At 46.2% G+C, this 16,507-nt stretch overlaps 1 protein-coding gene across 1 annotated transcript in view; it reads left to right on the forward strand.

The window, feature by feature from the left end:
- The window catches only part of BCKDHB (branched chain keto acid dehydrogenase E1 subunit beta), a 312,830-nt gene that overhangs the window by 138,590 nt on the left and 157,733 nt on the right, over positions 1 to 16,507 (forward strand). Inside the window, exon 8 of the mRNA XM_082250082.1 lies at positions 13,707 to 13,817. Within this exon, the coding sequence (XP_082106208.1) occupies positions 13,707 to 13,817 (111 nt within the window). The remainder of the gene's footprint in view (positions 1 to 13,706; positions 13,818 to 16,507) is intronic.

The raw sequence follows: 16,507 nt of genomic DNA on the forward strand, positions 1-16,507 counted from the left end.
TACAATCAACTGCTGGACTGGGCTAGGAGTTGGATAATCTAGATCCAGTGGTCACCCCAGTCTGCCCATCGAGCGCACGCAGACCTCAACGCTAGGTCGCAGCGACATAGCCCCACTGTCTGGAGCGGTGCCTGTCAGGTTCCTGGTATGGTGAGTAGCTCTCCCCCCTCTCCCTCTGGAGGGTTTTGTGGTGGACATGGGCCCTTCTTTGGGATGGTCAGACCCCCGGGTTCCCCTCCTTCTCGTCAGGCACCCCCCTTTCATCTGTCCACTATCCTACCCCCCCACCCCCCCTCCACTTATGCTGGGGTTGTGTGGGTGGTCTAGTCCACCTTCTGTGGTGGGGGCAGGGTGCTATACTGGTGATTGGGGATGGGGGGTGCGCCGCCGGCCACTAGACAAATGGCTGTGCGAGGGGGTGGGGTTGTACCAGGTGGGGGCTCCTGCCAGTGCCCCCGTCCTGTCTGGGCCTGTCCTTGGGGCCTAGGGATCCCTCCTGGTGCCACCATTTGTTGTAGCCCATGTGCTCTATGCACGGCGGCCATGTTTGTGCAGTCTGGTGGCCATTTTATGTTGGTTTGGTTACAGCGGCCATGACAGTGGAGCCCTGTGGGCGGCTATTTCAGCGTGGGAGCCCCTCCTCCTCCATCCCCTGGTGCTGACTCCTGGATCTTTTCACTTCCTGATTGCTGCTCGTGGAGTGCAGATTATCCTGGGGGCTGCAGGTGCCTGTTTTTGCTGGGTGGTAAATCTGGTGGGGTCCTCTCCGCATCTTCTGAGAATCGCTTGGTGCTTTGTGCCTGGTGACTGGATGTTGCTGCCAGCACGATGGAGGTTGTCCCTTTGCAGTGTTTTACACTTTTTGTGGGGTTCCCCTGGAGACTCATGGAGTCTTTGGAGCACATCTCCCCACCTGATTCCCTCTCTGAGGCTGCTGGGCCCCCTGGGTCCCAACCATCCATCGATGCACTGACGGCGGTCCTGGAGTCCATTGTGTCCCGGGTGGAGGTGGCTTTCGGGTGACAGGCTAGCAAAAAGCGCCCTCTGCCTCATCTGTCTCATCAGATCCTGAATCTGATTTGGCAGCCGCGGACGTGGGACTCGCTGCTGGGTTCTATGACCACGCTCCCGGAATCCTCAGATAGTGAGGATGATTCCTCCACATCTGCAACCGCGTACGAAAAGGCACTGGTAGAAGCACTGATTGTATCTGTGCATGAGACCTTGAAGGTGGAGGATGCAGCTGCGACGTAGGCACAGGTTCCCTTTGGCACTTACAAGCCATCCAGAGTGGCAAAGGTGTTTACTTTTCCCGCCTATTTTGGCAGAATTGTTGCTAAGTGTGGGGACAACCAAAGCATCCCTTTGGGGTCCCTAAGTGATTTACTAGGCATTACCCTTAAGAGGAGTCCCTTATTAAGAAGGGGACTTTTCCACCGGTGGTGGACCCTCCAGTTTCCAGATTGAACAAGGCAACCATGATTCCGGTTGAAGAGTCCCTAGCCTTTAAGGATCCGGCTGACAGGAAGGAGGAGGCTGTGGCCCGCAATATGTACACTCAGGCTGGTTCGGCACATCATTAAAGGTCTCACAGGGGAAAAGAGCACCTTTCTTCTGCAGACTACTGAGGGCAAGGAACCTCGTCGTAAATGTGGGCCCTCCTTCTTGGCTCATAAGAAGTTTTCTTCCCTTGGGGTCGACTGACAAGTGCTCCCAGCCTTTTAGGGCCTCCTCCTGGAGGATCCAAACAAACCTAGTCTGGCAAGCCGAGAGTGGGCTTCTCCAGACCCATGGACAAGGCTCCTTCAGCATCGTAGCAGTGTATCGGGGATGGGGGATGTCTTTGCTGGTTTCTGGGCCCCGTGGACTTCCCTGGTACAAGACAAGTGGGTCCACAAACTCATTTGGTTTTGCTACAAGATCAAGTTTTGCTCTTGTCCCCGCGGTAAGGTTCTTTCCTTCCAACTTGCACCTGTCCCCGGACCACTTACAGGTACAAGACCTGTTACTTCAAGGGGTGATTGTCCCGGTTCCGACTTCGGAATATTTTCAGGGTTTTTACGCAAACCTGTTTACAGTTCCCAGGAAGGAAGGCAAAGTGTGTCCAATCCTTGACCTCAAGACGCTGAACTGCTTTGTATAAGTGAAGAGTTCAGGATGGAGTCTTTTCGCACGGTGGTGGCATCCCTCAATCAGGGGAATTTTTTTGCCTCTATTGACATTTGGAATGCTTACCTTCACATTCCAAAATATGCTGGTCACCAACGCTTCCTCTGCTTTGCCGTGGGAGAGGAGCATTATCAGTTTGTGGCATTAGTCTTTGGCCTCACCTCTGCTCTTTGGGTCTTCACAAAAGTTTTAGCCCGATGTTAACATTGTTACGCCAACGGGGGATTGCTGTACTAGGCTACTTGGAAGACCTTCTTCATTGAGCGGAGTCTCCTACTGCTCTGGTAGGAAACCTGGAAATCCCCATACCAACGCTGTGGGAGTTCAACTGAATTCTGAATTTTCAGAAGTCTGCTCTGGTTCCGTCCACAAAGCTATACTGTCTGTGTCTGACTCTGGACTCAGCCTTAGCCAGAGTGTTCCTTCCTCTGGACAAACTCCAGAAATTGTAGGCTGCAATTCATCTCTTGCTGTCCAGCAGATGGTCAACCCTCCGGACTTGCATGCGAGTGCTGGACCTGATGGTGTCTACCGTCGAGGCGGTTCAGTTTGCACAGTTCCATACGTGCTCCCTGATCCGGTGGCTTCATTCTCCAGCGTTTTGGCTGGGCAAATCCTTCCTTGTATTGGACAGTGGTTACCACGGATGCCCGCCTGTCCGGCTGGGGAGGCATCCTTGGCATAAATTCTGCTCAGGGGCTCTGGACACTGGAAGAGTCCAGACTACCAATCAATGTCTTGGAACTTTGTGCAATCAGACTGTGCCTGGACCATTGGATGGATCATCTTCAGGGATGTCCAGTGCACATTAAATCAGGCAATGCCATGGCTGTTCCTTTTGTCAATCACCAGGGAGGCACAAGAAGTGTCCTGGTTGCTCTGGAAGTAGCCGGCATTCTAAGATGGGCAGAACGGTTCGTTCCAGGCCTCTCCGCCGTGCACATTCTTGGGGTAGAAAACTGGCAAGTGGATTACCTCAGTCGGCAGGCGCTGGACCAAGGAGAGTGGTCCCTTCATCTGGAGGGGTTTCATTAGTTGTCTATGGTGGGGCATCCCAGAGGTGGATCTGTTGGCATCTCAGGCTCAACAGAAAGGTGCAGAGGTTTGTGGCTCAGTCATGGAATATTTTGGCGGATGCGCTGGTGGACCCGTGGGGTCAGTATCATCTGATTTACACCTTCCCTCCTCTCAAGCTTCTGCCAAGACTTCTACGCAGGATCGAGGCAAAAGGGATTCTGGTCATCTTAGTGGCTCTGGACTGCTCTTGCCGGGCTTGGTATGCCGATCTGGTGCGGCTGGTCGCCGATGTTCCTTGGAAGCTTCCTCTTAGGGAGGATCTGCTGTCCCCAGGACCAAGCTTCCATCCTGCTTTACAGTCACTTGGCTTTGACGGCTTGGCTGTTGAACGCCAGGTGCTGATGGATAGAGGTTTATCTGAGTCGGTGATTCCAACGCTGTTAAAAGCTAGAAAATCTACCTTTTAGGTAGAGCTACCATCATATGTGGAAGACGTACATAGCGTGGTGTGAGTCTCTTGAGGTTCATCCTTGCTCCTTCTTTGTGGCTCCCATTTTGACCTTCCTTCAACAGGGGGGTTGAACAGAAATTGGCCTTGAGTACCATCAAGGGCCAGGTGTCGGCTTTGGCAGTCTTCTTCCAATGACCATTGGCCACACACTCCCTGTTGCGTACCTTTCTTCAGGGTGTCCGACATTTGGTTCTTCCAGTTCGGTCTCTGTCAACTTGGGACCTCATTTTGGTGCTTTTGATCCTCCAGAAGCCTCCCTTTGAAAATTTTCAGGAAATTCCCTTGCTTACACGATCACCTCTGCACGCAGGCTGTCTGAGCTGGCAGCGTTATCCTTTTCGTTTGCCTTACTGGTTATTCACAAAGATAAGGGGGTGATTTTCATTTGAATGAAGATATTGTGTTGCCTTCCCTGTGTCCCAGACCAAAAAATCCGAAGGAAATTGCCTTGCATGCCTTGGATGTGGTCCAGGCAATTAGGGTGTACCTGGCAACTGCAGAGTCTTTTAGGAAGTCAGACTCACTATTTGTGCTCACGGATGGACCTCGGAAAGGGTTGTCCGCTTCCTCTGCGACCATTTCAAGATGGATCAGACAGACTGTTATTCAGGCCTATTCCATCAGGGGTCAGGTTCCTCCTTTCCCTGTCAAGGTGCATTCTACTCGTGCACTTAGTGCCTCCTGGGCCTTCCGTCATCAGGCAGCTACCTGTTGTCGGTGCACACTTTCACAAAGTTCTATAAAGTGGATGTGTTGGCAACTGCGGATGCTTCTTTTAGCTGCAAGGTTTTGCAGGCTGCTGTTTAGAGGAGCTTATCCTCTTGAGGGTGTATTGTTTTTTTCAGGTGAGTTCAAGTTTTGGTTGAGCTCCTGTTGCCTGTTTGGCTACTGTTTAGCCTTGGGAATTTTTTTGCTGTTCTCACCCCTCATGTTTAACACTGCTTTGGGACGTCCCAATGGTTGTAAAGATCAGGAGCTGTGCCTGTCAATGAATGAAAAAGAAAATGGGATTTTTGACTTACCGTAAAATTATTTTCTCTAATGTTCATTGACGGACACAGCACCCACCCCTCTTTGGAGTTGTAATTCTTCTGACACAGTTTGTAACAAAACTGAGTACCTATAGCAGGGAGAGGGAGTATACCCCCCTGGGGCTGCCCATAGGCGTAGCCAGACTTTTTTTCTGCCTAGTGTCGTCGTCCTGTAGGGGGCAGTATAACCCAGTTGTAATGAAGATCAGGAGCGGTGTCTGTCAATGAACATCAGAGAAATGGATTTTACGTTAGGTCAAAAATCCCATTTCTCTGTCGCTCATTGACAGACGTAGTCCTCCTTGATTAATATCAACTCGGGTTATACTGCCCTCTACAGGAGTAGGACTAGACAGGAAAGAAAACGTTCTGGCCACACCCTAGGGGCAGTCCCAGAGGGTATATCCTCTCACTTCCTGCTACAGCAAATCAGTTTTTTCTGTCTAGTTAGGAGTAAGGACCTAGATTCCTTGCTAGGATCTTCGGTCCTTGCAGGATTTTTTTAGAAATACTTTTTTTAGACAGCTTTTTTTTCTCCAGTGTTCCTGTGAGATCTTCAAGCAAGTACGCTGAAACTGGGCGACGGGCTGGATGTTGAGATCCAGTGGTCACCCCAGTTCAGCCTACGAGCGCGTGCAGGCCATAGCTCCGCGCTGGGTCGGCCGCGACATAGTCCCACTGGACGGGGACTGACCCTGCGAGTTAAACGTCTCGCCTGGACGCCAATGACCAACAGAGTCACGGCGTCCGTATTGGTCGACAGCCCCCCCACCCCGGTGGAGAGGGGTTCTGTCAGGAGTTGGTGCCCGCCTGGTTCCGGTATGGTGAGTAGAATGTTCCCCCTCTCCCCCTGTCGGGTTTGTTGGTGGACGCGGGCCCCTCTCTGGGATGGTCGGACACTCAGTTTCTGGGTCTCCCCTCTATCCTATAACAGGTCACAGATCCCCCAATTTGAGTGTGATTTTTGTGAATAGAAACCAGGAGGCTTGGTTTGGGAGCTGACTATCTAAAGTCACTATATGACTGTAAGGGTGACTGAAGTCAGTGGCAGACTACTAAAAGGCATTACTACTGAGGTATAGAGGTATCCTACCTTGTCTAGTGTGTACACAGGCCGATGCCTATGCCTGAGTTACTGCAGCCACAGATCGCCATCCCTCCAGAAAGCCGGTCACTTCCACAGGCCGCACAGCCTCCCGCAGGCTGAGGACACCTCCCGCAGGCCGAGGCACTCCCGCAGGCCGAATGCACACATCCCGCAGGCCGCTGCTAACTTGCAAGCCGCCGCTATCCTACACAGGCCGCCGCCATTTTCCTGCAGATCACACGAGGCCGCCATATTGGCGTAGCCTCGTGTCTCCAGCATGGGGGCGTCCATGTTTGAGGTGACCAAACACCTCGTGGAGTAATTGGGAGGCGCCGAAAGGCGTGTAAAGGGGCGGAGCTGCCTCCTTGGCCCAGGGAAAGCAAGCCAAAGACTTCCTGTCTGTAACACAGTGCTGGAAGCAGGTTGATAAGAAACTTCTGTGCATCAGGTGAGCCTTGGGGCCTCTCTCTCCCTCTCTCTCTCTCTCTCTCTCTCTCTTTCTGAGGGGTCCAAGCAGGTAGACTGAGGGGCGCTACTGCGCTGGGGGACTAAGTTTAAAAAAAAAAAAAAAAAAAGTTTTTTTCTAGCAATTTATTTTTTTGTGTTTGCTGGCAAGTGTCTTGTTACATGAACCCTGCCACACATGTATCCCCACCTGATCCCCTCAGGGTGGCCGCAGGACCCTCCAGTACCCCACTTGTGATGATGCATTATCAGCAGTTTTGGAGTCTTTTGTATCCCGGGTGGAGGTAGCCTGTCAGGGACGGGGGTCAAGAAGAGCGACCCCCGCCTACCCCTATGTCATCTGATACCTCAGATACGGATTCTGAGCTGGTCATTGCAGTCCCTTTTCTGGGGTTGTTGTCTCAGGTACGGTCTCCTCAGACAGTAAGGAGGACGCTTCTGCCTCCGCCATAGCACAAGAAGCGTTGGTGGCAGCACTAGTTGTGTCTGTCCGGGAAACCTTAAATCTTGAGGTTACACCGGCAGAGGTAGCTGAGACTCATATTCCTTTTTTGGTACTAGCAAGCCTACCAAAATGGTGAAGGGTTTCCCTTGCCCAAATAGGGTCGTCCGTAAATGAGCCCTGCTATTTCCAAACGCATGGCTAGGCGCTATCATTTTGAGGAATCCCTCATTACAAAGATGGACGGTACCACCAATAGTGGACTCACCGATTTCCAGACTAAATAAAGCCACTGTTATCCCGTTGGATTGACAGAATGGGCCCCACCCATCTCTAGGGTGGGGGGACGTCTTCACCGGTTTCCGGATCCAGGGCTTTCCAGAATCCCGGGTAAAGGGGTTCGCAAGGTCATATGGTCGGGATACAAGATCGTGTTTCGATCACTTCCACCGGTGCGTCCAATTCTGGTCTTGGAAGAGATGGAGTCCATCCATACAGTGGTGGCCTCCCTGCATCAGGGGGATTTCCTGGCGTCCATAGACATTTAGGATGCCTATCCTTATATCCCCATCTTCGCAGAACATCAGCGTTTTCGTTGCTTTTCCCAAAGATCATCCCTGGTTCCCACCAGGAGACTGAACTATCTGGGCCTAATTTTGGATACATCCTTGGCAAGAGTGTTTCTCCATGCGGAGAAACTCCAGAAGATTCAGTCAATGATTTGGATGTTGCTGTCCGTCAACTGGCTGGGATTGATGGTCGCCTCCTTAGAGGCAGTACCGTTTGCCCAGTCTCATACCCGAATTCTCCAAAGAGGAGATTCTTCTCATATGGAATCAGAATCCCGATTCCCTGGACAATCGGATCCGATTGAGTGAGCGGACCAGGGAGGCTCTGGTCTGGTGGCTTCGGTCTCCGATGCTCAGCCAGGGGAAGTCATTTCTTCTGATAAATTCCAGGTTACCGATAAATGTGTTGGAACTGAGAGCGATCAGACTTTGTCTGATTTACTGGACCGAGCAGCTCCAGGGCAGCCCGGTTCGGATCCAATCGGACTATGCCACGGTCATGACTTAGGTCGATCACCAAGGGGCACCAAGAGTGCCCTGGCGGCCATAGAAGTGGCCAACATTCTTATTGAGGGAACAGTTGTTCCAGTTCTCTCCGCGATATTTATCACGGGGGTGGACTGGCAGATTATTTCAGCCGTCAAATTCTGGATCAAGAGGAATAGTCTCTTCATCCAGAGGTATTTCACCAGCTGTCCCTTCATTGTGGCACCCCGGATATGGATCTGTTGGTAGGTTGGGTCAACAGGGCTCGCACCCGCGATCCTCTAGCGGACGCAGCAGACGCGCTGAACGGCCTGTAAAGGCAGTATCAGCTACTATGTCTTCCCCCCTCTCAAATTGCTGCTGAGATTTCTCCGCAGGATAGAGGTGGAGGGAACTCCAGTTATCCTGGAAATTCCGAGCTGGCCTCGTCAAGCCGGGTACGCCGACTTGGACAGGCTAGTCGCGGACGCTCCTTGGAGACTTCCTCTCAGGGAGGATCTGCGGTCTCAAGGACCGATCTTCCATCGTGCTTTACAGTCGCTGGTTTTAATGGCCTGGCTATTGAGACCCAGGTACTGAAGGACAGAGGGTTGTCAGCTTCAGTTATTCCTACTCTAATTAAAGCAAGGAAAGCGACTTCCAGCAAAGTCTATTATCGCACATGGAAGACTTATATCGCGTGGTGTGAATCTTTGGAATTTCCCCCACGTACCTATTCGGTGACCCGAATCTTGGCTTTTCTGCAAAAGGGGGTTGAGCAGAAACTATCCTTGAGCACTATCAAGGGTCAGGTTTCAGCATTAGCAATCTTCTTTCAGAAGCCTTGGGCTACTCATTCCTTGGTGTCCAGGGGGTGCGGCACTTGGCTCCGCCAGTGCGCGCGCCCTTACCGCCCTGGGATCTTAATTTGGTGTTGTCGGTTCTTCAGAAACCTCCCTTTGAAAATATCAGGGAGATTCCCTTGCTTACATTATCCCAGAAGGTGGCCTTCTTGGTGGCTATCACTTCTGCACGCAGGGTGTCAGAACTGGCTGCATTATCATGCCATTCCCCATATCTAGTGGTTCATAGGGATAAGGTAGTTCTTCATCCGAAGCCATCCTTTCTTCCTAAGGTGGTTTCAGATTTTCATCTGAGTGAAGATATTGTGCTACCTTCCTTGTGTCCTAAGCCCAATCATCCTCAGGAATATGCGTTGCATTCCTTGGATGTGGTTCGGGCAATCAGGATATACCTGAAGACTACGGAATCGTTCCGTAAGACGGATTCACTTTTTGTGATCACGGATGGCCCCAGAAAGGGGTTGCCTGCATCTGCCGCGACTATCTCCAAATGGATTAGACAGACGGTGGTACAGGCTTATTCTATTAAGGGTCGTAATCCTCCGTTCCCTGTTAAGGCGCACTCCACTCGAGCGCTCAGTACTTCCTGGGCCTTCCGCCATCAGGCGTCAGTGGTCCAGGTGTGCAAGGCGGCTACCTGGTCGTCGGTTCATACCTTTACAAAATTTTATAAAGTTGATGTGATGGCATCGGCGGATGCCTCATTTGGCCGCAAGGTTTTGCAGGCCGCAATTTGAGGAGACCGGTGGTCTACCTCGAGGGTTTTTTTCAGTTGGAATTTCAGTTGAGTCTCATCGTGTGATTGAGGAGCCTTGAAAACTTCTAGTTGGCACCGGTTGGGCCTTCTAGATTGGATTTTGATTTCCATTTTCCCACCCCTCATTTGTGGCACTGCTTTGGGACGTCCCGAGTTGATATTAATCAAGGAGGACTACGTCTGTCAATGAGCGACAGAGAAAAATTGATTTTTGTAAAATCTTACCGTAAAATCCTTTTCTCTTAATCTCATTGACAGACGTAGTACCCGCCCCTCTGTTTTTGAATTGGGTTGGGTTAAATTCTCTAAACACTGCTTTGTGACATAACTGATTTGCTGTAGCAGGAAGTGAGAGGATATACCCTCTGGGACTTCCCCCTAGGGTGTGGCCAGAACGTTTTCTTTCCTGTCTAGTCCTACTCCTGTAGAGGGCAGTATAACCCGAGTTGATATTAATCAAGGAGGACTACGTCTGTCATAAGCTTAAGAGAAAATGATTTTACGGTAAGATTTTACAAAAATCCATTTTTTTTTTTTTTTTTTTTTCTTTTTGTGTTGGTCTTATGTCATAATATAATTTTCTGAGATACTGAATTTTGGGTTTTCACCAGCTGTAAGCCATAATCCTTAAAATTAAAAGAAAGAAATGCTTGAAATGTATCACTCTGTGTGTAACGCATCTACCGGTATATAAAAAATGAGTTTCTCTTTGAATTGAATTACTGAAATAAATTAACTTTTTTTATGATATTCTAATTTTTTGAGATGCACCTGTATTTATATTTATATATTTTATTTTGTATTACTATCTTCTTTTTTACGTTTATTGGTTGAACTAGAAGGTCTTGTCTTTTTTTCAACCAGACTAAATATGTAATTATCAAGCAGGAAGTGAGGAAAAATTTTCAACAGCACCAGTGGCAAAAAGAAATGTGTTTTTGCAGAGCAGACGCTTGGCTTGAACCTTTTTTTTTTTTTATTGCCCCTTTTCATATCCATCCTGTCTGGTAAAAAAAGTAAAAATTGCTTTAACAAAGTCCAGGGTAGCAGTTAAGACATAACCGGTTCCAATCCTTCCACATTCAATGCAAAAACGAAATTAGCTAGACTGACTCTTTAAACAAGCATTTCTATTGGTTATGGTGTTCATCAGTTTAAACAAAAAAAAAACAGTTATACAAATGGAGGATAAACAGAACTATTTTTATACCCCCCATAGGACTGGACATCTTGGAAAGATCACAGCAATTGCAAAATTAGCAATTCTGAAAGAGGTGGAAAAAAAAAACTGCCGGAATATTTGTAACTGGCCAAAATCTTTGTAGGTCTGTGCTTTTGGGCACTAAACAATGTATATAGAAAGAACACCATTGCGACATTTCATGGTTTTGAAAAATATGCACCTTTCTATTCCCACTATACTGCAAAAAAGTTTTTTGTGAATGTGAGGCAAAAGTTGAACTGTTTACCACAAAAATGCAGCATGCTTTTGTAGAGGGTACAGTGGACTATAAATTGTATTCTGGAGTTGTACAGGCCAAGGATAGTATATTCTTTTGAAACCTAAGTGCCGGTTGACATTTGTGCAGATGCTCTGATCGCATGCAATTCGGAGCGCACTGCTCCTTCATTACATGCGATCTCCTGTGAGGATGCGAGTTCAGCCATACACTTTGTATGGCTGAATTCGTAGCGCATCCGCACCAAAGACGCACAGGAGGCATTTTTGGAGCCGCCTCAGAATCTGATCGCACAGTGGTTCACACTTGTGCGATCCGATTCTGTGCGTACTTGCAGATCACACTGTGATATGCAATCAAACTGGGGGTGTCGTTAACTTTTAATTGCCACCCCCTGCGTATCGCATATGGCAGTGTGAACTGGCAGATGTGCGGATTTGGGAACACGCTGCATATTCGCAGCCTTCCCGCATCGCGCAAGTGTGAACCGGCACTAAATGTGTTATGATTCATGATTTTAAAATATTTTGTGTAGTGTTTGTTGAAGCCATTGCAGTGTTTAAAAAAAAAAAAAAAAACTTTCCATCCCTGCTTTTGACATGTCTTTTTTTCTTATTTTTGTTGCGTTCTGCTGGCTTCGGACTTTCAAAACCAGCGGAGCACAATGCACATTTGTATATTGTACATATAGTGCGATGATTTGTTTGACCTGCTTTTTTTTAGATCAGCCCAAAGTGTAAGCCAGGAAGAAACTAAAGACAAATGGTAGGCATGGACCACAAAAGTTACATTTGATAGTAGCGACCAGCATTTTATATCCAGACAGGTAGTAAAGTCCTGTTAGTTAATTTACCATGGAATGTATTAAGGTAGTTGTAGTTTGACCATGACCTGGTTAAATCACAACTTTTACAGACATTAGTCCTTCTGAGAATATATGACATGTACATAGGTCCCAACTGATTTCGAGAGAGCGTCTCTGATTTGGAATAAAGTCCCTCTTTCCTCTTCATTTGTCCCTCAATTCGGTCTAACTTATATAGTTGTATATAAAATGCGCTATTTATCTTTCTAAAAGTGTTTCACAGTACTAAACTTTTCATCCAAATTCTAAATGGTTTTATTTGTAAATTTCAAAAGCCAATATAAAGGAATAGTAGTGTTAAAAAAAAAAAAAAAAATGTTTTTTTTTTTTTTTTTTGTTTTTTTTTATTCTCCTTTTAAAAGGGCATAGCAGGTGGTGTGTCCAGTGTCTACTTACGTTTTGGTAATAGGCAGACATGGGAGTAAAGCAGGCCATAGACGATTCGAATTTCGTACGATTTATCGTTCGATAAACGAAAGCGGCACTCGTGCACATCATCGAGTGTACCATCAATGTGAGCCGAAAATCGTACGACAAAACAGTATTTTTTGTGCCTTTTAACCACATCTCTACCGGACACACTCCCTACTGTTCTGTGTTTTGTTAGGCGAAATCATACAACTCCCCCACTAATGATACGAAATTCGGCCGATTTTCGCAAAAAAACCCAACATGTTGGATATGTGAATTTTTGCTGTCGTACGAAAATCGAACGTTTTACATTCCACACTAACGATACGAAAATCGTTCAATAACACTGCCATTTACGATTTTCGAACGAAATTCGAATCGTCTATGGCCTGCCTAAGTCACACATGTGCAAATCACAAGCAAGTCTTAAGTCTTAACCTTCAAGTCTCAAGCAAGTCCCAAGTTACTGTGGCGAAAAGCAAGCAAGTCAAGTCGAGTCCCTGCTAGAAGTCAAGCAAGTCAAGTCATTTATTTTGGTCAAGTCACAAATCAAGTCAAAATACTGATCTACCCCAATTTTCACCTATAAATTAGTTAATTAAAAGTCAGTGGTCAGGAAAGGTTTTGTTTTATTTTAAACATTAACAAAACTGCTTAGTGCTTTTTTCTTGGAATATTAAAGAAACCCTTTGAATTCCCAAATAGCTCAAAATCCTTCGTCCGGTCATGTTTCAACACCACAGTCACTAAAAACAGGTTAAGTATTTCCATTGTTAAACAGCCAGTGTCCTAAAAATCAGAACACACTGAGGTGTTTTAAGTGACTGTGTTGTCAGAAACATAACAGGCACATTAATTTTTCTTTAACACATCTTGAGAAAATGCAAATATTTAATAACTTAAAAAAGTAAAGTCATTTCGAGTCATATGTCTCAAGTCAAAGTCAAGTCTCAAGTCGTGAATACCAAGTCGAAATCAAGTCGAGTCTTTTATTGATTTTAGTCAAGCAAGTCTCAAGTCCTCAAATTGGTGACTTAAGTCAAGTCATGTGACTCAAGTCCCCCACCTTTGGTAATAGGCGTCCCTTGTTCCCATCTCAAAAAGTTGGGAGGTTTGCATATATCTGACTGCAGATTGAATTGACAGCAACAAATAAGCATTGGAGAAGGTGTTTTTAGACGGACGTGATCTGGTTTTGTAGCTACTTTCCCAATCGTCTTCATCTGTTTATTCAAAAATGAGAAACCAGCTACAGTGCCTAGTCTGTGAAAAGTCCGATCTTGAACTGTCAAACTGTTACTGAATGCCGGAATTGTCTTATTTGAGAAGCTTTAATATTTTCTTTGGATAAGATGGTATTCTTTATTTTTAATTTACCACTTTTTTTTTAGCTTTTGGATAAAATTTGTCTTTTGTTTACACACATGGGCAAGTCAATGTTGTTCAATGCGGACAACAGGAAAAAGTTGGCAGTTGCTTACCTTCCGCTCTCTTGGAAAGCATTTACTTCTATATTAAATAAATTTTGGCATTAGGGAACCATTTATTAGACAATTGCTTGTTTTTGCTGACAAGTTACATATCTTTCTTCTAGGTTCATGTTCTTCGTGAAGTTGCATCTATGGCCCAAGAAAAACTTGGACTTTCCTGTGAAGTGATTGACTTAAGAACTATTCTGCCTTGGGATATTGAAACCGTCTGCAAGGTAAGCAATCCGACATCATGGAAACATTGAATTAAACGGGTATTTGGAAATGAAATGAAAGGATTTATCATGTATTAAATAAGTATGCTCTGATAGCTGTTCCAACTCGAAAATCTATCTTCATGTTCTGCATATTTCACACACAGAGGAAGAACTCCAGGCAAAACACACATTCAAAATACTTCTATGTGAACTGCGTTACCTGCCAAAGGATTTATTTGCATACCTCTGCCACACTGCATAGCCAGGAACATGTCTTCACTGTTTCCTGGTACAGTTTAATCTGTCGCCTGCCCTTAAAGAGGTATTAAACCTCAAAACGAATACCCTTATCTCTCTCTCTCTCTATATGAACTTAAATTTAGATCACTGAGATTGCCTTTGTGGGACAGGATCTCCTATGTGTTGATTACGACACAGATCTAGTAGAGGAATAATGTTCTTTATCTGCAGACATGTTTGCTTTCTGTTACTATTAGTTTGCTTTTTGTACCTCTGGGAATTCTATATCTCACACGCAGAGAATGTTTCTGATGTACGTTGCATGCAGAAAATATTTACAGCGCTACACTTTTTCCACATTTTATGTTACAGCCTTATTCCATAATAGATTAAATTCATTATTTTCTTCAAAATTCTACCAACTATCCCCATAAGGACAACGTGAAAGAAGTTTGTTTTGAAATCTTTGCAAATTTATTAAATATAAAAAACGAAAAAGTCACATGTACATAAGTATTCACAGTAACCATACAAAAACGCACAGAGGGTGCACCGACCTAGTGCATTATCCTGAGACAAATCATTTATTGTATTAGAAACTTGGTAAGTATTATACTCCCAAAAATGCAATTGGTAAAAGCGCATCACAAATCCCAGCATAGTTCCACCCAAATTATATTAACGCGTACAACAGAAACTGAAGACCTATGTGGGCTCACGTGTTTCAAGGATTTCATCTTCTTCAGACTCTGACATAAGTATTTACAGCCTTTGACTTGACACTCATAATTGAGCTCAGGTGCATCCGGTTTCCACTGATCATCCTTGAGTTGTTTCTACAACTTGATTGGAGTCCATCTGTGGTAAATTCAGTTGATTGGACATGATTTGGAAAGGCACACACCTGTCTATATAATGTCCCACAGTTAACAGTGTATGTCAGAGCACAAACTAAGCCATTAAGTCCAAGAAACTGTCTGTAGATATTTGAGACAGGATTGTATCGAGGCACAGATCTTGAAAAGGGTACAGAAAAGGGACAGAAAGGGTACTGTTTTTGGATTAGAATGGGGGGAAAAAAAGGATTGTTTAGGATGCACTGATACCAATACCGAGTATTTTCAGGAGTACTGAAAATGCTCCCAATACTGAAACCCATACATTGTGGTGCGATTTGCGTCCATACAAAATAAATGTGAGAAAATCGCACTGCAAAGAAATTAGAAATGCATGCAATTTGAACAGGAACATGGTGCGATTCCTTTACAAATTGCATATGTTTCCTGCACCACTCCTGTGTGGACCCAGGCTTGTCATAGTGAAGTTCACACAGGAGTGGTGCAGGAAACTTTCCTGCACATTAGCTTCTACCAGCTCTGGCTCCTATCTGAGTGTGGACATCTGCTGCTGTGGCTCCTCCTGCCTCTCCCATGGCTTTGTCCCCCCCCCCCCCCCCAACCTCCAGCGGTTCAAGCCATCCTCCTCCTAGTACTGACAGTAATGGACTACAGGGATTCTAATTGATTAGCACTGTCACATGGACAGCGCTGACCAATCAGAAGCTGTCTAGCTGGTACTGTCAGGAGAGGAGATTTCAAATCCCTGGACTGGTAAAGCAGCTTCTCGGCACCTGACAACGAGGGATTGCAGCAGTCGGGTACAGTGAGACTAAGGGGGGATGGGGAGAGTGTCCAGTGGGGATGGCTCAAACTGCTGGAGGCTGGGGGGAGAAAACCGCTGGAAATGCGAGGAACAAAGCCATGGGAGAGACAGGAGGAACTCAAGCCACAAATCTCAAACAGCCAATTCCAGTGGTCACATGATTGGAATGGCCGCTTCCGACTCCTGGCATTTTAATTCACCTAAAGGGCCAGGAGGCAGCAGGGGAAAGTTAATTTACCCTGACTGAGCTAAATCCTCCAGAGAAAATGAAAAACTATAAATGCAGATGCACTTTCAGTGCATCCAGAAAGTATTCCGCTGACATCCGATGCCCCATAGGGATGTATGGGGGGACCGTTCAGATCCGCCAAAAAAACGGACAGGCGGATCTGAACGTTCCGCCTGTGTGAAAGGGGCCTAAAGGTTTTGTTAGTATTAGTATACAGTTACTACTGTACATGTGTATAAATGCACTGTATGTAGTATATTTTCTGTATCTATATACACTGGGCAGAGTCTGGGTGACATCATCACGCACACGCATGACCAAGAAAGTAACAGTTGTATGTATAAGAATGGCTATAGATGAGTCATTAGTGACTAGGCTTGTGACGGTATCAGATTTTCATGCTGTGATTAATTGATTAAGGTTTTGCCACGGTATACGGTATTATCACGGTATTCAATTATTAAATTTCCACCTCACTTCAATTTCATTGCTGAATTTAGGGGCTTTGGTTCACTTATGCACATTATTATATAGTCAGTCAGTACAGACTCTGTGAACCAGGCCTAAAATAGGTCAT

The sequence above is a fragment of the Pelophylax lessonae genome, assembly GCF_965119305.1.
Source record: "Pelophylax lessonae genome assembly, chromosome: 3".
Taxonomy (NCBI): Eukaryota; Metazoa; Chordata; class Amphibia; order Anura; family Ranidae; genus Pelophylax; species Pelophylax lessonae.